This window comes from Pongo pygmaeus, chromosome 1 (assembly GCF_028885625.2).
Source record: "Pongo pygmaeus isolate AG05252 chromosome 1, NHGRI_mPonPyg2-v2.0_pri, whole genome shotgun sequence".
NCBI lineage: Eukaryota > Metazoa > Chordata > Mammalia > Primates > Hominidae > Pongo > Pongo pygmaeus.
In genome coordinates, this window is record NC_072373.2 from 163,932,550 (window position 1) to 163,957,424 (window position 24,875).

At 37.6% G+C, this 24,875-nt stretch overlaps 1 protein-coding gene across 8 annotated transcripts in view; it reads right to left on the minus strand.

The window, feature by feature from the left end:
- PDE4B (phosphodiesterase 4B) overlaps nt 1-24,875 on the minus strand; it is a 457,607-nt gene that overhangs the window by 18,980 nt on the left and 413,752 nt on the right. For 4 of the 8 annotated variants that reach the window (XM_054484028.2, XM_063654524.1, XM_054484029.2 and 1 more), the window contains one exon: nt 22,491-22,603. In XM_054484028.2, coding sequence (XP_054340003.1) covers nt 22,491-22,603 — 113 coding nt within the window. Of the gene's footprint in view, nt 1-583; nt 24,396-24,875 lie in introns of those variants that run through there. The other 4 variants (XM_054484033.2, XM_054484032.2, XM_054484031.2 and 1 more) reach the window with 4 other exon arrangements.

Genomic DNA, 24,875 nt, shown 5'->3' on the forward strand with positions numbered 1-24,875 from the left:
TTCACTTTAAATGTTTCCAACTTTACTGTCCAGGAATCAAGAGGTTGGATGAGCAGATACCATTAGATAAATAATACTGTTTCTACAAAATATATCTCTTCAATTTGAAATTATTCCAACGTCACTTTTGGAAAAGAGGTTTTCTTAAGATTTCTTAGAATTAACATCTGATTACTTTTGAAGATGCAAACATAGGAAAAGGAATTTTAATAGAGGTCAAGATAATTCCACTTGAAACTGTAACTACTTTTAAAAATACATTTGTCTGAAATTACCTCTAAAATATAATTTAATAACCTATTTGGTGAGAGGAGATTATATGTAAAAAGTTTAAGGGAAAAAGAAAAAAAAAGAAGCATCTTTTAAAAAACAGAATTCAGTAAAAAGAACAGGATTAAAACACAGCATAGTACACTTAAATAAAATGTAATATAACATGCTCTTATTTCAAAATAAGAGGTCCCAGTGGGTTAAATGAACACATAAATCAAATCATTACAGATGTCCTGTACTTCACAAAAAAACACACAGAGGTACATTTCACATTTTATCAAAGACACAGAACACAATCAAATTAACCCACCTTGATGTAACCCCAAGATACAGATAACAAATAATTTGCCTCAGGCATTTTGGAATGTTCTCCTTGCCACAATCCACAAATCCCTTTGAAAGAATTCACAGTTCTGAGAGAGCAATCCTGAAAGGATCAGGAAAGCCCTGCAGATTCAGTGATAAAATAATCAAAACTTAGAAAAGACAAAAACCTCCAAAATGTATGGCATTTCCTAAGCCAAACAAAGCCCATCTTCGCACTCCATTCTTGCAAGAAGCCTATGCTCCCTGCTTATTTCCTGGCAGAAGAGAGTAATGAAATCAGGAATTGCACGAAGGAGCAAGAGCCTGTCCAAATGTATTCAGCTGGCTGGTTTGAAGCACTTATGAATTATGAATAGCCCTGGTGGCCGAAGGGGTTTCCACTCTTCTACATTAGTCCTACTCAGCTGAACTCTGCAAGGAAGAAGCAATTCTTCTTTCCTGAGGAGTTGCCAGACTAGGAAACACAGCCATCTTTTAAAAAGGAGAAGATTAATATGGAGGAAGCCCCATGAATATTTAAGTAAATCTGAAGTCGGTACCCTCCCCCATTTCAACTAGGTGTTCCTTAACCCTCTCTCTCCACTGCAGACCAGAATTCTGCAGATGCAGCCTCTGCACAAAAATCCAGCCGCTCTAATTGATCAAAGTGATGATGCATTTGATTAATCGACTTTCTGAACATTTAAACAAACATTTAAAAAAGGTTAGGACCATGGCTGTTTTCAGACTAGGCTGCCGGTACACAAGAATTTTTGTGAACTAGCTTTTTGGAGGATTATTTGTTGCACACACCAAGCGTGTGCCAATGCATTTAGCCTCTTTTCATAGTAAAATGAATGGGAATGGAATTAATTTATTTTATTTGAAAAGTACTTCCTATGCAGCGTGTAAGTTTCTACCCTCCATCAGCTCATTAATATGCATTTTAGATTGCATTCGACAAATGTATTAAACTCTTTTAACCTTTCCATCTAGGATCCAGAGTGTGTTAGGAAACATGAACATTCATTTACTGAAAGAATGGTGACTTGTTTGAGATTTAGTGTTACATCTTCTAACTCACATTAGAAATCTGAGGATTTAAATTAATTTTTATTTTATTTTAGCAATCCAGGGCATGTTGAGAAAGTCATTCCTTCCCTGCAGGTTTCTCTCTCCCTTCTTCTCAGCCCCTCCCTTCTCCTTGTCAGCGTTAAAGCACAGGCAAGGGGAAACACTAGAGCTTTACTGCAGTGGGATTCCCCGCCCCAGGTTCATCCCATTTCCCTCCTCATCTTTCCCCTCTGTTACCCTACCCCTGTACTACCAGGATTTCATTTATAGCAAGTTGAAGGAATAGCAAATCACCATGGCAACAACCCCAACTTGCAATTGGCTCTTTTTCCTGTGAGGCATTCCCCTTTCAAATAAGCATCCGCATCCAACAATAGCTTTATTTCAAGCATCCAAGCCCGGGGTCACGCCATCGCCTGTGCCTAGGAGACCTGGCTTTTGGAGGTGAAGCCAATGCAAGTCAGTATTTCTGCCTGCTGGCTCATTGCACCATGCGTTGTTCTCAAAGATGTCCAATCGTCCTCCTTCTGGGTAACCCTGCTTGCGTATGTGTGTGTGTTTCCCATGATACAATATGTTTGTAACCAGGCATCTCTGAATCAATCATCTCAGCTAGCGTATTTTACTTATTGAACCTCTGTGCAATTTTGAATCCCAGGTGAATCACATGAATTCCAAATTATTTAGTTTTAAAGACACAACTGCTCAGTCACAATGGCCTCTCATTTTAAATCCTCAAAAGACAAGCACCTAGGCTGAAGACTCAGAAGCTGAAGAAAACAAGTTTATATGCTCTGACAGATAAGCTGAATTTTGGCAAAGAAGTAAACTTTAATTGGATCATTGTAAAAATATTTTGTAAAAAGCTTAGAGACATGATTTCTTCCATAATTTTCTCTGCACTAGACTTAGGCAAATATAACATTCAAACAATTGTCTCATTTTGGCTCCTTTAGTCTCTCTGAAATACTTAGGAATGTTTTAGAGTCAATCAGGTTTGTATTAGTTCAATAATGCCCTTTTTTCACGTATTTGCCAACCATTTACTGAATACCTAAAATGACCAGGGAAAAGAGTGATGATATAGCAGTGAAAAAAAACAAAGGAACAAACAAAAACTCTTTTCATGCTTTTAATCAGCTTTCATTCTAGTAGGAATAGATATATTAGGGCATGTTGTTTAACCACAACAGCAAACAGTCTAGAGAGGGTAGGACCAGTTCTTTATTAGCTGTATCAGCATCTCTGCTCAGAAGATAGGAGCAGGTAGAAACTGAATCATAAAGGGCTATAAGAGGAAAGACTTCTCTGTTTATTTTCTTTCTATATTCTCCCATTGCCACAGGACCCTGTTGGGATACATTGTCAATCACTTTCAATATGGAATCAGGGAGGTGGCTCTCAGCTGCAGGGCTGAAAATAAACCAAACTCCTCACTTTTCCCGCATAGTTTACTGAAGGAATCAGTGTACTCATGTAAGTCATTAACAGATGAATATCACCTTCCTCCTTCCCAGGCCTAAACTACTTCTCCTATAAGCCTTTTGCTAAGGGCACAGCAATGCTACCAAAAAACAAAGTCATCTTAAGGCAACCATAAAACACACAACATGGCGAAGTATGCAAATGGTGGTCACTTAGTGTCAGAAACTAACCTAGTCCTTTACATGTTGCTTAGCAACAACTGTTGGTTTTCCTCCTCCATAAGGGAGGGCCCAACCACACTGACATGAAGGCAATCATTGCTCTCATCAAAAGGCACTTATGAAGGGCCCATTTATGTTGGGCTCTGTACAAACTAAGAAAGGCAGACATGGCCTTCAAGGAGCAGATGGTGGGGGGTGGAAGGGTATCTTTTACATTCTAGTATATGTAGAGTCCACTTAGTATGACTAGTGTTTAACTGTGTGATGAGACACATTAAGAAATAGAATAGATATGAATTATGTTTGAAGTTAAGCCTGAGGAGACAGTTGAGGAGCTAGGCTTAGTTGGGCTTTCAGCATCTGACTCCCACATGGGAGTGTTTCTGTTGAGCCAGAGGCAGCCACAATGTAGTAGACAAATCTTGACTTTTCATTCTCAGCTCTCACTCTCCTGTGTAGTTACATCACCTCTCATGTGTAAAATGAGAATGATCAACGCTAACATTTCATACTTGTATGATAAATTCTGTGGTTGCCTCCTACAGTTTGGACACATTATTTACCAGCAACCAAGACTTCCCAGAAAACAAAACTCCCTCTACATGACTGAGGAAAACAACTCAAATTGAAAATGCTTCAGACCATAACAAAGGAAGGGAAGCATTTATCATCCCTCAGAGTTTCATAGTGTAAGACTTTTGGAGTCTATTTATTAAGTTACATATTTCATCCAGACTCGAAGGTAAAATAGCTCCTGGGTGAAACTGTGCCCCAAGGAGTTACTGGATTGGAAGAAAACGAGCATTATTTACTTTATTAAGTGCGGTAGAGAAATCCACAAACAGGAACACATTATTTTAAAGATAAATGTGTCTCTACCATCTCATGTACACAGATACTATTTTCCCTAAGAATCTGCCTTCACAGGAAAACCCTGTTACAGCCTACCTAGAAATAATGTCCCCAGAGGAAATGGCCAATGCCCCTTTTCAACACAGACAAGCAAAGTTTGTAAATAAATTCTTAGTAACAAAAAATTCCTCCGATGCCTTCTTAAGCTTATGCCCAATACTAGATTCACATACACTGCTAGAAATTGCAGCTATTTTTTGAAAAGGGAAGAAGGTATATTTTCTAGATACGTGATTTAATATTATTGGCCTAGAATATACCTTTTCTATAAAATTGTCTGATTTTTGCAATAAGTTCCTTTAATAGTGAAAAGTTATTTTAAAAGTAGAGACTAGGTAATAAAAGCTAAAATTCAATTACACTTGATAGGAACATTTTGTTTGATGGCTTCAATTTTTCTTCAGTTTCAACACTGCATACAGAGATTATTTCTTCTGAGCCAGTTTCTTCTGAAGTGATAGGACACTTCTTCACTTTTCTATATTTCTCATGGGAGAATTAGTTTGAGCTTTATGCAGAGATCCGCAGGCAAGATAGGCACTATCTTGGTAATGAGTTCTTAGTTAAACTAATCACATAGGAGGAGTGAACTGGAATGATCGCAGGCTCTTCTCAAATCTAAAATTTGGGGATTTTATGTTTTTGAGAATAAAACAGTCCAGAATAGTGATAACACAAGAAGCTAGTATAAAGCCCATGAAAGAGCTTCTTCTAAGACTAATTTAGGCCTGTTGAGGGTGACCTGAAAATCACTTAGGAGTGACTCTTAAGTGATTAAAACTATTCTTCACCCTATCAAAGACTAGCTAAAGCAGGTACCTTTCTCTCATGGATAATCTCAGGATGAGGTCAGTAGGAGAGAACTGTAAGAACAGAGAATAAAAAGGTGTCAAAGAGAGGAAGGCAGCCCCAGCAGTTAGTTACTCTTGTGGGTGGCCGTCTACGCAGGAGCCCAGCTGTGAGACAGGCGCCTTATTGTGTGGGATCTTCCTGTTTTTGCAGAATGAAACAACTGCCGAAGTCATTAAAGTCACAATGACTTTATTAGGGACTAACTTTTGACTCATGTTTTATACTTTGTTAGTCATAACTTAAAAAGAATTCCCGGGCATCAGGAAAGTGAAGGGGCTGAAAATTCCTCCTGAAGGCACAGAATGCTAGTAGTGGTAGAAAGAAGTTGAAACTGCAGTGGTACAGTTTAGTGAGAAATGAAGTAAACAGAGTCTGTCCCTGTCTTAGCTCTGGCCCTAAGCAAATATGTAATCTTGGGTAAGCTGAATTAACTTCTTGGGGCTCAGTTTCTTTAGTGGTAAAATGGCTAGCTTCTAATCTTCCTTTTGACTTTCAGGAATTTTGCATGGGAAGAAATGAAGACCCAAAGAAGTAAAGCAAATCTAAGTTTTAAATGAAAAAGAAATAAACAGAATAGGGGATATAGTGTGATTTGTCTAAAACTCCTTATGAAACTCACAATTTCCACAATTCTTAACATTTCAGATTATTTGACAATGTGCATCTTATCTCTTCCCTCCTTTTTGTGTTTCCCTATAAACTCTACCAATCATTTGAAACTTGATGTCCAGTTTCTTTATTGACAGGTTTGTCTTATTTGAAAAGCAAGTGCAATTGAATTGAGTTGGTAGCATGGTCAAAGAAGTAATAATGGACATGCAATTATCCATTAACGTCTGCTTAATCAGCTAGTGTTCCATAATGGGTCATCTTAGCAAACAAGTTCTGCTGTACTAACATCTGCAGCAAACCTTTGGTGTGCCAGGGAACAAACACAGTGAGATCATTCTCACTGTCCATGTGCCAAATCAGAAAGAAACTCTTCTGAACATGTTAGAATTGAGTGATTCTTTTCTTAACTGCTCAGCAATTTAGTAATCAATAAGTAAGTATCCAACGAAAAACAAGCATGAATATATCTACCATTATTCTGCATCAAAAATTATGATGAAGCAACAATAGAATCAATTCTACTTGCTAGTTAGAGGACAAGTATCTGTTCAAGTGACATATTAAAAGGCAAAGCAGGGAAAAACCATTAATGCCTTCATACAGAATTGAAAAATATCAAAAGATCAAACAAATTTGAATATAGCTGCTCTATAACTAATCTCCTAACCGAGATTAGGGCTTGAACAGCTCCCCCCAAATTATTAGATATTTCTTCCTATCTATCTAACCCTTTTCTGCTGTCCATTTTTCTCAGAATTTCTGAAAACTTCTCAAGAGATGATATAACACACATTATTGGAACACTAAAAAATTGACATTTCCTAGACCCAAAGTGATTCCCATAAGAATGTTTATAGCAATTTCTCCTGATCCAACATTCTCTCAACTCTGAAAGTTGCTGTAGTGATGTAATCAAATGCACAAAAGATACTGTAACTATTTATACCTAAAGACTGTTATATTCACTATGCATTTTAAACTATATATATAATATTTATAAACTATATTATGTTTCCACATATATAAGGTTGCCAGATTTAGCAAATAAAAATTCGGGGCACACAGTTAAATTTGAATTCAGATAAAGAAGAATTTTCTTTATCTTTTTTTTTTTTTTAACTGTAAGTATGGTCCTGATATTGCATGTCCGAATAGCCTATGAAGAGATTGGATTTCCAGGCCATACACTCATTATATATGTTAGGTTTAGGGGCACTGTATATTTTTAGATAATTTAAACTTTTCGAAATTTTCTTTTTGACAGAGGACTTTTCTTCCAATGAGAAACATAAGACCTAAAACTGTTCCTGGAGCATCACAATTTCATTTCATATACTTGATCCTTCCCTTTTAATTTGTCTGTTAATAGAGAAAGACAAAAAAAGGAACTTTGAAGATTTGAGATGATGGTCTGATAATTAAATTTAGCAGAAACCTTTTTCAACAGATGACAAAAATCATCATAGTAACTGAGAAAAATCAAGGAATCAAGGTACATTATTCAGTTACTCTTTTGTTTTTCCTTTTAAGCCTTTCTACAACTTTTTCTGTACAGGTATAATGGTTAATATTTAACTGAAAGCTTCTAGAGTCAATTCCAAGGCCACAGGGCATTAATATGATTCCAAAGTAGATGACAAAGGTTTATTTTGAAACATTTCGCAGCTAGAAGCTCTACAACTTATAGTATTTTTCAACAGTCAGAAGACTTACCGTGGATCAGACCCACAGACCATCCAGTCTAGTGTCCTTTCCTGACTAGTGAAAAATAACATCTATGTTTTAGGACCTTCATATCTGAGGTGAAAGTAGTTACACAGAACAGGGAAACTACCACTCAAATATTCTGCTTTCTTTTCGTAACCCTTACGTATTGGTCATGATTCTCTTTAAGAAGTGAATTCCATTTTCAGTCTATAGTACCTCTTAGGTTGTTTTAAATCCTGCCTTATTGAAGTTTCTAATATTTTTTGCAGCTACAAAAATCTATCATAGCTTGTTTTTGAGATTATTACTCTACTCCTTAAAAACACCACGTAGAATACATTGTGTTTATTATTAATTGTATTGATTTCAGCTAGTGACTTTCATACATCCCTTGAGGTAAAAGACAATGGAATGCTTCAAAACCTGCCTTGGGAATTGCCACTTCTGGATTAGCGATTTCTCAGGGCTGGGACAGCCTACTAATCAGGCAATTTTCAAGATCAACTCTAGGGCCTATCAAAAAAAAAAGAAAACTTTGGACTACATAGATCTATCCTTTTCTACCCTGAAAGCATATATATTATTATGTGTTTTGATATTTCAGTAATCCCTAAGCTAGAGTATGCACCAGCAAATTGAGGAAAATTTGTAACAGATTGGAGGTTTGCACATATAAACTATTAACTAAAACTATAAAAGATGAAAATAGTTTCATAACATAGTTATAAAATAGACATAAATATCATAGACTTAGCAATTTCTTATGCAATTTTATCCTATTAAAAAAGGTAGTTGGGCTTGTTATGTATTTTGTGTTTTCCATTGTTAGCTATCATAATTTAGAAGAGATGGAGAGATGCTTTGAACAACAATGTACCTCAAGATGTATAGGTTTGTTGGGTTCACGGAAGGTTTATAGAGGCAGCTTCTACTGCAAACACGAAGTAGAGGGGGTGCTGGTTGCAGGTTTGCCTTACCAGTGACCTCAGCTAACCCAACCTCATAATAGAATGATATAGGAGCATCTGAGGATTCAACCGAGTCCAGAAATAAAATATGACATAGGAGCATCTGAGAATTCAACTGAGTCTGGAAATAAAATATGTACTGTAACTTAGTCTGAGAAACTTAGCAAGTCATTGAGTCTCTTAGAGACTAGAATTTTCTATCTTTGAAATGGGAAGATTAGGAATAACATGTAAAGTGGCTGCCAAGGTGTCTGAGACCAAGTGCGTGCTCTTTCTTCCACAGTATTTGTACTTGAAGCTAGGTTTTATCTGTAAATTTCAAAATAATCTGAGCTCATGGTACCTTTCTCACTTTGGCTTTGCTTTTGGGTGGAAGTTTCCGTTGGTTCTTTGATACTTGAACACCTTCTTTTCATTGTTGACAGCAGCATATATAATTAAGTACAGAATTCCCATAGCATGCTGCTGCAGGTGTGATGCAGTACTATGTCACATAGATTATGTGACACATGAGTTACTCATAGAAGTTCAGACTCTCTGGTTGACGTTTAGATTATTCACCAGTCTAAGGAGCGTAAACAAGAATTGCCAGAAAGATAGATGAAGCAAGTCAAATGAAAAGCACCATAACTCAAAATGGCCTTATGTTTAAGTTATACTGTAAAAAAAGAGTTTATTTGGAGAAATCCGGCTGTTGGTAACTATCCATTCATGCTTCTTTGGTTTAGCCAATTTTCTCAAATTAAGACACTTTACAACTTTTTATCTATTGGCTAAAAGCTGTGACTGACCACAGACTACCTGACATAAGGATAACTGCACCAAGTATGCATTTTGCTCAGATTTTCACAGTTAAGCTCAATGTGGTAACACATGAATTAATTGAATATGTGGCTGAGGTGAGAGGAGTGTCACCAATATGCCAGGAATGAAAAACATAACCAAATGATGGCAGATAATTAGGCTGCTATTCTCCAACAGATATGGAGAGTGGCTGAGTTACAGACACATGTGCTCATAAATAGGCTCCCCAGAGAGTGTGGAATAGCCATTGCCAGTCTCCAAAGGGCTTAGATTCTTGTCCACAGGATGCAGACTTTTTGAGAGAATAGTAAGCCAAATATTGCAAAACTGAACCAAAAACCAACTGAACAACAAAAACCCCAACCAAAACCATGCTTCACATTTCTGCTCACAGGAAGCAAGCATTTGTCCCTGACAACTTTGTTCTTTGTTATCTGACTCTGGATGAAAGAGAAGGGTAGGAATAAGCTTTCCCTTTTTTCAGGATACTTTGGCGGGGGGTCATTGGGAACCAGATGAGGGTTTCTCATGCAACCTAACAATTAGAAAGCTGGAATTAGGCATGGCAGGACCCTACATGTAGCCATTGCCGCACAACAGGAAACAGGATTCCAGGGTTCTAATGGATTTACCACTAACAAATACCTGGGTCCTGGACAAATTAGATTAAGTTTCTGAACCTCATGCAATTGATCAAAAAATATTTTTTCTAATGCCTACCGTGTGCCTATAGCTAGTCTAACTGCTGGGGCTTCACTAGTGAACATGGTAGACACAATTCATGTCTTCAGTAACTTTACAGTCTAATGAAAGATATCAGTAAAAACCAAGTTCCATGATCAAAACCAAAAACCATAAATTGTGATAGTAAATTGTAAAACCAACAAGCTGCTGAATTAGGGTAATAAAAGAAGGTCTTTCTAAAGAGATGATATCTAAACTGAGGTCTGAAAAACAAGACTTCGTTGATTTCTAGCTTTAAAATTCTATGATGATATGTTTTGTTAACAAGTTATATGAGAATATAATAAATTAAATTGTGGATTTCCCTTTAACTTTTATTTTTAAATCATTCAACTTTTGAGCAAAGAGAACAAGATTTGATTCTACATCTTGCCATTTAGTAGGTAAAGGACTTGGACAAATTGGTTATCTTTCCCGAATCTCAGTTTCATATCTGAAAATGGGGATACAATAAGACCTTCCTCAGGGTGAGTGTCATACGAGAACACAGGTAAGAGCGCTGTGTATGCAGGAAGGGATGCTTCAAATATGTTTTATTACCATGCTACATTGGATCTAACAACACGAAAATAAGAAAGAGCTATAACTCAAAGAGAATAACGCTATTTAATGCTCTATCCTGGTACCACAGGAAGCTTTGAGAGCAAATAAACTTTAAGTGAAGAAATGGGCCTTAGAAATCTCTGCACTGTCTCATAACTAATGTTCCCTCGGGCAGATGCAGAGTTTTCTGGGAAATGAAGTCCTGGATCATGTGGTTAGATTTGAAAAGCAGTGATCGGAAATTTCTGAATTTTTCCTAATCTCTATTCCTCCTTTATTAACTTTACAAAAAGGAGCTCATATTTTGCTCATTTTAACACAATGTATTTAACTTTTTTAAAACAAAGAGAATCTACTCCTACCAAGGAGTTCATACTTTTGTTTATTTTTGACAAAGTTCTTCTATTTTAGCATTGTATTAAGGGGCCTAAAGAGTCTTGAAAAGCAGTATGTGACCTTTCTCAGTTTGAAAATTTTACTATGGCAGACAGCATTAGACAATGATTTTGTCTTAATACTTTAAATATGTAAAAGAAAAAATATAAATACAAAAGCATTTTTAATTAATTCCAATAAGTTGAAGCAAATTCTCTGAAATTAAATGATACTGATTTTTAAATATTTAAAAAACAATACTAGCAAATCTTGACAAGATATTCTCAAGGACACTCCCATGCAATGCACAAGAAAGATGCAAATAAACTTTGCACAACCAGTTCCTGAGTGTTAAAATACAGCAGGAAAAAATTCACTGGTAGCTCTCCCTGACAAGAACACAAATAATATACTGAGCCTGGCCAAGAAAAACATACCCATTGCATTAGTAAACATATATGTATCTAAATCATCTGACTCACTTATAGAATGAAGCCAGCAATAGCAATCACAGCGGACAAGGGCTACAGGCATTGGGGGGCACTGTGTCCTTTCAGCTTGCTAAATGGGTAGCCTCTGGCAGGTTAAATTAATCCTTGTGGATTATGAGTGAGAGATCCAGAGTGGGAGTTGGAGTCCATTTCATTAGTGACCCATTAGAAGGTCCCTAGCTTCTCACCATCACACAAAAGTATACTGGAAATGCATGTTGTCACTGGATAGTCTAAAAATGTTTCATAACTTTAAATTTTTTGAAAATACCAAAAAAAAAAATTCTATCTTTATTATTGTTCTGTGCCCACCAGTGAGGTCATTACCCATGCCAGCATTGTTTAAAAGCAGGATAATCTATTAAAAGTCCCATGTCAACAAATTTCTTAAATGATCAAGAAAACTGCAGACAGCTTTTTAAAATAAACCAAAAATCAACTACCACCAACTGACAAAAACTTTCTTTGCTTTTCACTTCCATCCTTACAATTAAACAGAAAGAAATCTAAGCCTCCTTGGCATGTATTAGCCTGAATCCTGCAAGGAAAGTGGAGTCTCAAACATTCAAACTTGCAATCTAAGCAGACCTAAATAAAATCCCAGATAACTAAAATGTTAGTTATGGTATTAATTGATAAGATAGGTAAGAGGATGGCCTATGAAAATGTTATGGAAGTTAGAATAGCTAAGGGAGGGTTTCAAAAAAAGCCCCACAGTTTGGCGTCCTAGGAGCAGAATCATAGCACAGGGTCTGATCTGATGACATGTTTGAGCCAAGGGGAAGTTTTCTAGGCAATGGAATACGAAGATGGAGGGTAAATCCCTCTGTTTCTTTATTCTCAAGTGATGATAATATTCTTAAGCCATATTTTCCATAGATTTTCTGACATTGAGGGTAGAGAGGAAGTTGGAAGTCCACTGTTTTAATCAAGAGGAGCTACTAAAAATTTTAGTCTCTCTTTTTAAAAAAAAAATCTGTGCCTTTCCTTTTTATACACAAATGATTCTCCTAGCCTGCAAATGGATTTTCCCTCAATAAAATCTCCACTTTCATTTTTTTTTTTTTTTTTTTTTGACAGGGTTTCACTCCCATCACCCAGCACCCAGGCTGGAGTGCAGAAGTGCAGTGGTGCGATCTTGGTGCACTACAACCTCTGCCTCCAGGCTCAAGCGATTCTCATGCCTCAGCCACCCCAGTAGCTGGAACTACAGGCATGTGCCACTGCGCCTGGCTAATTTTTTGTGTTTTTAGTAGAGACAGGGTTTCTCCATGTTGGCCAGGCTGATCTTGAACTCCTGGCCTCAAGTGATTCGCCCTCTTAGGCCTCCCAAAGTGTTGGGATTACAGGCGTGAGCCACTGGCCCGGCCTCATTTTCGCTTTGTTTTTTTTTTTTTTGAGATGGAGTTTCACTCTTGTTGTCCAGGCTGGAGTTCAGTGGATGTGATCTTAGCTCACTGCCCTCTGCCTCCGGGTTTCAAGTGATTCTCCTGCCTCAGCCTTTCTAGTAGCTGGGATCACAGTGTGTGCCACCACGCCCAGCTAATTTTTTGCGGGAGGGATTTCTCTTTTTTTTTTTTTTTTTAATTAGAGACAGGATTTCATCATGTTGGCCAGGCTGGTCTCAAACTCCTGGCATCAAGTAATCCGCCCACCTTGACTTCCCAAAGTGCTGGGATTATAGGCGTGAGCCACTGCGCCCAGCCTCATTTTAGCTTTTTAATTCATGTTTTCTATATCTTATTCCAATAACCAAAACACTAAGCTTTCTTACTCACTTAAGAATTAGAAATTTTCTTTTCATTTCTTACATTATATACTAAGGAATCTTCTTTTACTTTGTTCTACTTCGTAATATAAATAATGATTAGAAATTATGGAGAAAAAAGAGCTAACATTAGACTGTCAAGGATCTTCTGGAATAATTTCCCTTAATAAATATTATCCCAAGATGCTCAATTCCTTGAGTCATTTTCCCTTGATTTTTCCCCACATTTAAATAATTACATTAATAGTTTATTATTTATCCAAATTTTATGGCAAAATACTTGCAGTGTCAGTTTAACTCAGGGGTCTACACATACTAAGACTCATTTTAAGTTAGCTAAATACATAAAAATGTGTCTCTATATGCTGTGAATTAGACTTATTTGATTTAAACTATTTACAAGGCAACTGCCAACACCATTGTACCTAACTCCACTAGGATCTTGGTAATATGACTCAAGAGTCAAGAAATCATATTTGAGCTGTGAGAGCTTTACATAATCTGGTTCATTGTGCAGAAACATTCTAGGGTGTAGGGAGAGGGTCAAACTGGAATCACCATCTCAAGTTCAACGTTCCATGCTAACAGCTCTGCAAAGTGGCAGAGAGAACCCAAGGCTTACCAATCCAAGTGGTAAAACTTTCCAATTTATCATCTTCAGTTTCAGAGAGAGGAAAGAAAGAAATAGAAAGAAGTTAAGGGCAGTTACACTAACCACAGGGTATTTTTACTACCTAAACTTTGACATTGGAATTAGTGAGAAAGCAAACAACAATCAAAAGCCTCAAAAATTTAAGACTTTTTTAAAAATTCTGAAATTAAAACCAGGTGCATTTAAAGTAACTCACTCCAACTAGTTCTTGCTATGTTTTGATCACTAAATTTTCAGGCATACTAAATTAGTTCTTCTTACTTGAAATTATTAAGACACTTATGTATACCTTTTACTCAAGAAACGTAAATGAAGAATAAGAAGTGTAAAAGTCAATGTAAACAAAAGAGAGAATGTCCCATGTCTTTCTCAAACATATCTAGCCTTTTGCTGAAGATGAACAATAAGCCAGATTTATGATCAGACCTATACTTTAATACCTGAATCCCACTAATTCACCTTAAGACTTTGGAGAAGTCATGCCATAATAAAATTACTTTTCATTTAGAATGTGCTCTATATTTTACAAAGTTATTTGGAGTACATTAGGTACTTTAATCCTCACTTGTTATTAGTGGCAAAAGCCACCTCATTTTCTCATCTATAAAATGACTTCAAATAGAAATAGATAGTAATACTTAAGGCTCTCTTCTGGCTTAAAGTTTTAGGACTTTGTCTAATGTAAACATGTAAAACTATAACTGGAAAGAAAATGTTTAGATCTTTTTTGGTTTGATGTATCAAATTTCATCATCAATAGTGACCAAAGACATTAGATAGTTGATAAATTAATACTTCACTGTGCCCTGTCTGATTGGCTTTAGCACAGCCTATATAATTGAGTTGGAAATCTATTTTTATTTACTGATAATTTTTCTTTTTACTATTTTCTTTCTAAAACAACTACTTAAAATCTATCTTTTTAGATATCAAATGCCAACACCTCTTGTCTAAATCTAAAATTTAAACATTGGCTTAGTCATTTTTACTTCCCGGTATGTGTATTCAAATTTCATTTTTATAATTGCTTAAAGTTAAAACATCATGCACTACGCTGTTAGCAAAGAGTGAGGGGATGGCGGCCATGTAAAGTATTTCATAGTTAATTTAAAAATTATAATTATTTTGAGTAGCTAAAAAAATTAGAAGATGAAAGTGACTGAGCCATGAAGATACATTTTATTTTAATAAATTTGCTAAACTTCAATCTTTGGGGGCTCTAGATTTCAAAATTGATACATTTTAAAATTGCAAGTAATTAGCAGAAGGAAACAAGTGACTGATGAACAGAATGGCACGATTTATAGCTTTAAAATCTACTCCATAAGAAGAAAAAATTATCAGGCACTTCCCAAAACAGAAACGAAAGAAACAGGAGTTTTACTGTCTTCTTCATTTCTAAATAACTTAACAGTCCTTTCTTTGTGGAAGCACTTGGCTACTTTAAAGTCAATCAAACAAAGGAAGTTACAGTGAAATATACAAGAGACTAAACAGTTTGGCACCACTTGAGGGAAACATCACGTACAAGTGGGCAAGACAGAGAGGTGCTGGTAGGTCCCTGAAAAATGCTAGAGGGAAAGGATGCTCAGGAAAGCACATTGACAACTGGCACCATGCCTTCAAGAGTGTGAAACCTATTGACTGTGGCACAAATTTGCCCTGGCATCTTCTTGTTTAGTAAGTCCTGGCTTCCAGATGTCTGAGCTATCTCCACTTGTTGAGCACACTTTTACTCAGAAGAAAAATGTTTTGGAAGAATACTGCAAATGCAAGCGCCACCCTTGGTTTTTCTTTCATAGATAACAATGGCATAGAACCTAGGAGCCATTTAGACTCGGACATATTCTAAAAAAAAAAAAAAAAAAAAAAACTAAACAATTTTAAAAAGATGAGAAAAAAGTATTAAAAAAATGGAGACTAAACATTTATTCTGCTAATGGGTTGAATTATATTTTTCAAGACTAGTGTTCTACATTTACATTTACATTTGACAATCTAAACATAACTATTATTTTTTCCCCAATGTGGAGAAAGATACTCCCCTTAAAATGATTTATTTATCAGATTTTGAGACTATTATGCTCTCTTATCAGCTAGCCAGAGGTAAAACAATCAAAGGCAATGTTCTCTTACTTCATTTCTGCTTGTTTTTTAGAGACTTGCTCACTTGAGGACTTTCAAGTGAGTTAGGCAGAAAGATTGGGCCAAATGGATTACCATTGAGTAAAGGAAATGGTTCTGTTAAAACCAATGAAGAACTATTTAAATAAAACAAAACAGATTACAAATCAAACTTATTACAAAGCACCAAATAACTTTCAAACTCTTTGATTTGCTAAGTTTTGAGAAGACTAGAACTTGGAATACTGAATTGCACTAATACTAATACTCACTAATACAACACCATTTTGTCATAGAAAGAGTAACTGAAACAATGACAGAGAATAAATAGCTTAATCTTCTCTTTCATCTTTATTTGAAGACAAAGCCCAAGGAAAACAGTGGACATGTTACTTCCAGAAATTTCCCTTACATATTACTGAAGCATAATTCTCTGTTTTATGGTCATGTTCCATGCCTTGGAAAGGTTGTGGCATATAATGAAATTGCCCCAATCATTTGAATGATCATATAAATTAAAAAATAAGAATAGCTTATCTCTATTTCCCTTTTTATTTTGAGAAGCAGGGAAAAAGGGAATTTGGGGGTAGTCTACAGTCCTTTCAACAAACCTTTACTATGTTATCTTAGGCTATGTTGGAGAATTTTAAGAAACAGATAGTGAAGTTAGCAAAGTGATCTGAAATAGGCAATGGATTAGTTTAATACTATTATTTGCATTTTTATGAGCACTTTATAACCATTTTCTGTAATTGTGATTGCTCTTTCCCCTTACACTGCTTCCCAGGCAAGAAGACTGAGCTTAGGGCAATTAATGGCTGTCCTAGAGGCTGTGAGTATGGTAGCTACAGAATATAAATTTGAACCAGGCCTCACTAATGCTTGCCACAGTTGAAAGAACAAGATCACCCACCAACCAATCCGAAATCCCCTTAGAAGAATTATTAAATAACTCTAAACTTTTTTCTATCTTTATATGCCTCATTGAGATCATTGATGGTAAGTCAGATGGACTGGGTATGAATCCTAGCTCTATGATTTACCTTAGGCAAGTTATTTCAACTTTCTATGCCTCACTTTACTCATCTGTAAAGCAGGAATAATAACAGTACCTATTTCAAAGGGTTACTGTGAATATTGATTACAGAATGAGGTAAAGAGCTTAGCACAATGTTTGCATACACCTGTAAAGGTAGTTCTGTTGTTTACTAATATTATTCAATCAATAAACTGAAGAGCTGGGTCTTTTCCAACTATTTTGTTTTATAGAAGAGAAAATGGAAAGATTCCGAATAGTTTTATTGTCTATAATACTATACCTAAGTAAAGGCAGAGCTAGAACTCAAACTCATGGCTTATTCCCAGGCTCTTTTCACTTTATTTTGCTCCCTCCATAATTTAGTCTATATAAATTTGAGCAGTAAAGAGAGAAAAGTGGAACCAAAAAAATGTATGAGTGCCCACCTGGCTACCAGAACTGATTTTAATTCTATTCTGCCCTCTAATCTAGGGTCACCTCTATCATGTGTGGGGCCACACACCATAAGTCTAAATATACAAAGATATACATTGAGCTATCTCCTTTACCTTGACAGATATCCCTCCATAACAGCATGGAAGGTCAGGTTGAATTTAGAATTCTTGAACTCCTTGGATATGGGTTGGCCCTCTTCTTTCCCCATGTCCTTCCATCTCCAGGGACCTGTGAGCAGTCGGCGTGAGTCCTGGACCGCAGCTTGCTTGCCCAAGTTCCTTCTACACAAGTCTCTTCACACCTCTCATTGCTGCCTCTTGGTTAAACTCCTTAGGCCTAAGGGTGTGTATGCCTGCAGCACATCCCAGGAAGAGGCTTGTATGGCCGGGAAGTGGGTTCAAAGCCATTTGGACAGAGAATGTGGGGGTCCAGCAGATGCAAAATGTAGTTTAGAGAGGGGAGCAAAGCTGCTCCCTTGGCCCGGCCAACTCCTTACTTACTGGGGCGGAGGGCAGCAGAAGGAAGGCCAGGCTAAGGCCCTCTGATTACAGCACAGGGCCCAGCAAATGGATCCATCTTATGCTAAGGGCGGCACTGCAGTAATCATATCATTACATTTTAGGCAAAAGTGGCATGAATATTCCTTTCAAGGACTGAGCGCCTGTCTACCTTCTCTCTTACAGAGTTCTAAGATGAATCCATTGGCCAGTAAGATCTATTTCCTGTCAGTTCTGCGGGAGCTGGCATTTTCCATAGTTATTGATTATTCAGTTAAATACAAAATGGTTCACCCCTCATTAGGGCAATCAGCCTGTCATGATCACCATCCAGTGTCATGCAGCCTAATTCCCAGCTGGCTCGGGGCCTGGTAGAATCGTGTGACTTTATCCCGCACACCCAAGAGCACTGGCAATTAGTTGCCTTTGTGCTCTGTGTTTAGTACTGTAGTATGGCTGCACCTGAAGAACTGGAAAAATAAGCCTGCGTAGCCAGGAGGACTCACTTCCTCATGATGGTTATCTGTAGCCGACTTCACAATGCCTTAAGAGAAAAAGGACCATCTATCTCCCATTTCTATCTTAGCAAACATTTACTCAAGTGCTAGGTCCTAACGCTTCATTCTAAAAAAAAAGTACTAATACACAAGGCCACTCTTTTCAACAACAGAATATCCATTTTCACCCAGCAGCACCCAACCTTTGTACTGCATATAAAACAGCCCCAGAGCAAAACCAATGGAGAACGAAAAGGACAGTGGAGGGTGTTTGTGGGGGAAGTGAAGACAGTGACTAGTTGCTTGAATATAGCTCCTTTCTGAATACCACAGTAAGTTCATCTTTTGAAACACATTTAGCATTCTGGGTAAGAATGACCCTTTTGACGTTTTTCACCTGAAAATTCTAGGTGAAAGACTAGGTTTCTCAGTACAATGAGGGAAGGAACACCTCCCCATTCCCCACCAGTCACAATTACGCCTCCCTGGGATTGTTCTGGGTTGGTCCTTCCTCAGCCACTGTTGTTGCAACCCTGTACTTTTCTGACTGCGTCTGTCAGGAAGCAGACAGGAAATTCTAGTCACCCTAACAGCAGCTGCGCCATTCCTCCTATCCTCCTCTAATGACGTTGGTTGGCTTTGGTGACACGAGGTCAGGAACTGAGCCACAGTGAAGGTCAGGAAGATAGGTCACTGTTTATGCCGTTGTTGGGCTGGGGACCCTGCTGAGGCTATTTGCTTTCTTCCTTTCTATACTGTTTCTCTTTCCGTTCCTCTTTTTATAATGGAGAGCCAAAGCATCCTGTTTTCAAAACATCTGACTGTTTTGCCACTGAGAAACTCATGCTCTGATGCATTTTGCTGAAGTGTAAGGCAATTCTTCTAATTCAGGAGGTGATGAAAATTGAAACACAAAATTAATGAACAATTCTAAGAAGGCAATCTGTTGTTCAGCAAAACAGCTAGCTCTAACATGTCTAATCGAATTTGGGCAGCTGGCAGGAGGTTCACTAGCCATCCTTTTCATCTTAAATAACAATACCATTGCCTTGTAAAACTTCTGCTGAACTTATTCCATCTTCTAGTAATTCTTGGAGGAAAATAATTTACAAGACTAACCTACCAGGCAGCATCGTTCTCTAAAATTCTGGAATTCCATCTGGACTGTGGCCAGCATTAAGAGATCAGAGAAATTTGGGCCAAAGAGAGGACGATGTTTCCTATCTAACTCTCTAGGCTATGAAGTACATTTGAGAAAGTCTTTTAGGAGATTTGAATCACTTAGTTTTCTTCAAAATTTGAAGGATTAAGGAAAACAAACAAACTAAAAAAGCACAACCCTACCTAGATGAAGTAAAGATGAAAGGTGCTTGCTTTTCCTCCACCAAACACAGTTAACTCTCTACCAGTTGCATATAGACTGCATTTATGTAATTCCCAAATACCCCTCAGCATAACATGATTTCACCTATCACTGTTCTTAAGATCAGACATTGCAAACAAAACTTAGTGGCCACTTAGCTGAAACAGAACTAGGAACACAGAGTTTTTGCAAAAATGTAGTGGATACCACTGATAAGTACACTCCCTCTATAACATTTCTTCACATCACTTCCAGATCTGCAACTCAGAGATTTACACTGGCTCCTTAGTTGACAAGGGTAAGCAAAATATGGCCAAATAAGACTACATAGTAATGGGACTGATGATCACGATAAAGTTTTAAGATGTCAACTTGGATGGAAATCTCAGATAATTTCAGCAACATTGAAAACTGAATATGGAATATAATTTTTTTTGCCACAGATAATTCAGTTCCCAAAGAACTGGTGTAGATCAATTTCTTTCTGGTGGCCCCAAAAATGTTTGCATTGCATTATCTCGAACTCCTGGGCTCAAGCAATCCCAAAGTGCTTCCTTGACCTCCCAAAGTGCTGGGATTACAGTCGTGAGCCACCACTTCCTGGCCTCATTGCCTTATATCATATGTGTCATGGTGCATGTTATGCTCAAGCTTAACCTGAGACAATTATCTGAAAAATCAATAATTTTTTTAAAGGTAGTAAAGAGATATTTTTAAAAATTAATCTTAGCTGTCAGTTGGCATCATTCACGCACTAAATAATTGCTTTGCCTGACAACATTTCCACTGTAGATTTAGAAAATGACTGAGGCTGCATGCTTTTTACTTAAGCTAACTGTGTCAGCATTGAAGGTTAGCCCTTTTGTTAGGGTTAGCTCTATTCAACTTTCATTGCTTCCTGCACACAACACCATAAAGGAGGAGCGGAAGCCTGAGGGATTGGAATCCTCACCCGTGTCTACAGAGTGCCTGGTCTCAGAGCCTTACTAACTACCATGCTGAATAAGATTATTTTTAATAAATTTGCAAGACAGTGTCAATGTCTAATTCCAGCACTCAAGGCATGAATGGGATTAGAATACTACAGCATATTGACATTCAAAATGAAAATTAATGGCAATTTGTAGTTTCTCAGGGGGTACTCTTTTTCTTTTCTTGGAGTTAATTGCCTGCTTTATCTTGGTGATTCTAGTTAGTATATTTTGGTGACTATTGAAGTTTGCCATGTTCTCTATGGTGAAAGCTGTTGAAAAACTACCCCATAAATGTTGGATCTACATCTTGCATAGCCGTCAATTACCACAAAATACAGGGAACAGAGTGTCTGCTAATGCTCCAAAGTAGGCTCAAGCCTTATGAAAGTCCTTCTACATGGAGTCCCAGTGTGATTTGGAGAAGTTACACAGCAAAGCCCTCCTCATGGGGAAGCAGTTGGTTGAGTTTTACCCCAGCCTGGAAAATCCCTGAGTTTAACCTTCAATTGAGAACTTCAGAGAAAAGTCAATAAATAGTTAATCCTCAAATGTGTTATTTTCTTTTTTTCCCCTTCCAACTTAAACTCTAAACTAGAATTTTAGAAAGGGACTTATTTTTGCCCTTTCATTAACCAATAAACAAAGAGTTCCAAGTAGGAAGAGTCCCCCCTCCCCTCCTTCAGGATCTCCTGAGGACACACTGCTTCCTCTGCGCAGATCCTCTGAGTGGCAGCCAGCAAGCCTTGATCCAAAGGTGGTACTTTTACCCCAGGAAAGCTGGAGAAGGGACACACACTCACTGGTGCACCTCAGGGCTGGAAAGGGCATGCTGGCAGGTGTGGAGCAAAATCTCTTCTCAGCCCCAGAAACGTAGACAACAAGATGATACCTCAGACTAGAATGACTGGGACTCTGAAATGTGCACCTATGAAAGTATGGTGTAAGGCTTTTTAACAAAGTGTATGTGTGTGTGTGTGTGTGTGTACACACACATATATAACTTTGTATAACTTTATAATGATACGTATTTAATATAATATTCTCCAAGGTAAAAATACAAACAAAAAGCAACAACTCTCACTACATAAATTAGCATTCTAAGTCCAGGTGTTAATTAAACAAATGATATAATGATAGATAATTAAGGCTCTTCAACATTAAGCTTTGTGGGGATTGTAAATAAAACCATTCTGGGGGCAGTATGCATGAAGCAATTTTAAATGATTTCACTATGAAAATCAGCAAACTTAAAATAAAGAAAACCTCTGGTTTTGGAGACAAAGCATATTGTTTCTTTTCTATCTTAGGTCATGCCAGCATCACAAAAGAAATCTTAGAAAATCCCAGGATATCCTTCTTCTTAGAGGAAATTTATCAAACTTGAATGCAGACCATTCTTTCCCATTGATATATGAAGGTTAAACTACTTTCTTGTTTAAAAATAAATATGTGACACCTGATTGCAATGCAACAAGACTCACTCAGATTTTAGCTTCCTGATAATTGCAAAAAAATTTTAAAGCACTTTCAATTTTATATTGATTTGGAAGCTTTACAGACAGACATCTGTCACCTTAAACCTATTCCAAACTGCATCAGTAAGAGAGAAGTTTGGTTTCTGGAAATTGAAGCGTACTGAGGATTTTAAACTTTTGTTGTAGCATCAAGACACAAGTAGAGTGTGACACGTTGGAACAGAATCTTCTAGACAAAGCAACAAACATATTCTTAGGGTTGGTAGCATTCCCTGGTGCACTCTGCTGCAGACAGGGGTGAGGGGAGCTGGAGCTCCCTGCATGATCACACTTTAATGAATAAAAAGATCATCTCTTACCTTGTTAGAAGCCATCTCACTGACAGACCGGTAGGTCTGTATGGTCTCTAGCTGGTCTAAACACCAGTCTAATTCCTCCAGCGTTTCCATTGCTAATTTTTGATAAGATTCTTCTGCAAACAAACACACAGGCATGTAGTTAGGCTGGAGCGGCTGCAGGCTGTCCATAGCAGAGTCACCGCTACCACCGCTGATTCCGGCGCTACTGAAGGTGCCCCCGTGCTCCTTCATTATTTGCACGCTGGCTCCTTCCTTCCAGCTCTCTCCACCAGGAGAACAAATCACAGTGGTGCTCTGCCTGGGATGGCTGGTGCCAAGTTTCCCCCCACCCCCCGCCTGGATGAGGTGTCGGTGATCTACCAAGAAACTTCCTCTGAGGAAGAAGGCGGAGGGAACGGTCTCTTATAAGCTCATCTGCATAAATGTGTCCTAAAACTAAAGGCAGAAGCAGCAAAGAGTTTTCTCAGACTCTCTCTGCCTTAGTCATCCCAGGGTTCTTTAGGGTATGTGATGTCATTTCTGAGTGCTTTGCCATCTCAAGGAGAAATGAGGAAAGCTTTTTCTCATTTTGCTTTTCTTCTAAATGAAACAGTCAAACTTCGGGTGAAAACTGGTTGACCATTACGTTCAAAGTCTAGGCAGTCATTCATCCTGAGGAATGTGTTCATGTTGGAATAACTTTTAATTCAGCGAACACTGACCCGCACAAGTAAGAGGCATAGGCTATCCCTTTCTCTCCCTTAAATCTTTCCTTTAATTAGAGGGAAAATGAGGTCTCCCTGATAAGACTCCAGTCTAAAAGAAGCTGTCTGGAGTTTTACGTGAACACGTTTATTGGCCTGGGAGTCCTGCAGCTCTTGTTATACTAAACAAAGCTAAAACTTCCCTTCTGCAAGTGCCAGGATCACAGGGAAATTCTGAACCGGACTTTCAGGTGGAGCCAGATGTGAACACTGCAGATTTTTATTTTGATTAAAGCTGGGGGCTCTGATTTGTTGCCCTAAGACTCTAGACTTTCTGGAAATATTGTTGGTGGTTCATACAAAAGATATTGTTGTGAAAATCACATTTTTTTGCTAGATAATTAAAATTCTTTTCACATATCCTTAACATGTCATTTTATATCCAAAAGTTTGTGAGTCTAAACAAATACTTCAGGTTACTGGCTTAAGAAATCTATCTTAATAAACACTGAATTAAAACTTTATAAATGCTAGATGAATTAATGAAGCTACAGAGAGTTGTAAAAAGCACTTGGACTCTCCTACATACATGACTGTTTTTGAGAGAAATAGCATTTATAAACTCTACCAAGCTTTCTGAAATACAAACACACAATAGGCACTAATAAAATGTAAAATCTCATATGGAGTTCTAATATAACATTCCTGCCATATTTAAAAGACATTTTTATACATTTATACAGAAATTCTAGCAAGACCACGTAGTTTTTAAAAATTATTATATGAATAATCTTATGTCTGTGGTGCGCAAATACTTGAAGCAGAAAAGAGAATCAACAGAACTGTGATTCCAAGTAACTGGAATCACTTGGCCACAGACGCATATTTCAAAGAATAGTTGCTTTGTTTATCCCCGAAATATTCATACACTTCAGGATAAACAGGGGTTAAATTCAATATCCTGTATGTCATACTTAAAAAGCCACAAAACCACTGGAGGTAACTTCCTCCATTTTTTTTTACACTCTTCAAAAATGTGCAGACAAGAATTGAGGTGTTTTTAATAAAACTCATTTCAAGCCAGACTTACACATACCTTCCTTCCTTTCTTCCTCTTCAATTTTGCAATGCTGCCTCAACACGAAGATTCTCTGACTTACTCTCTAGTGTGTCCGAAACACCCCCTTGCCTCCTCTGTTTGCTTCCAGAGGAGCACTTCTTCCAAGGAAGCTTTTTCTGAAGAGACAGAACCCTCCCATTCTCATTCCCTGCCTCTAATAAAGGAAAAAGTCCAACCACTTCCCAGATGCTGGGGATTTACTACCTTCATGTCTTCCACATCACAACCTGTGGTTCTCTGTAACTAATATCAGACATTCACCAGGACAGTGGGGAGAAAGCAGCTTGCTCCTAGCCTTTTGAATCCGCTGACATGCAAAACGACTGCAAGATGATACATCACATTTCTCCTTTATGCAGAGGAAAAAAGGGATCTGATTTCTACTCAAGCTTGACCAAGGAAATACATACAGTAATTATACCCGCAGAAGTACTAAAAAAGAGAAGGACTCTTCAAAGATACACCAGTGAGCTCATTCATTGTCTACTGCATGGAACAAGCACTCAGGTACTTCTAGAGTTGGTACAGTGTGAGATGTGGGTGAACAGGTAATGGATATGAAGAGACCTTGCTCCATTGTCC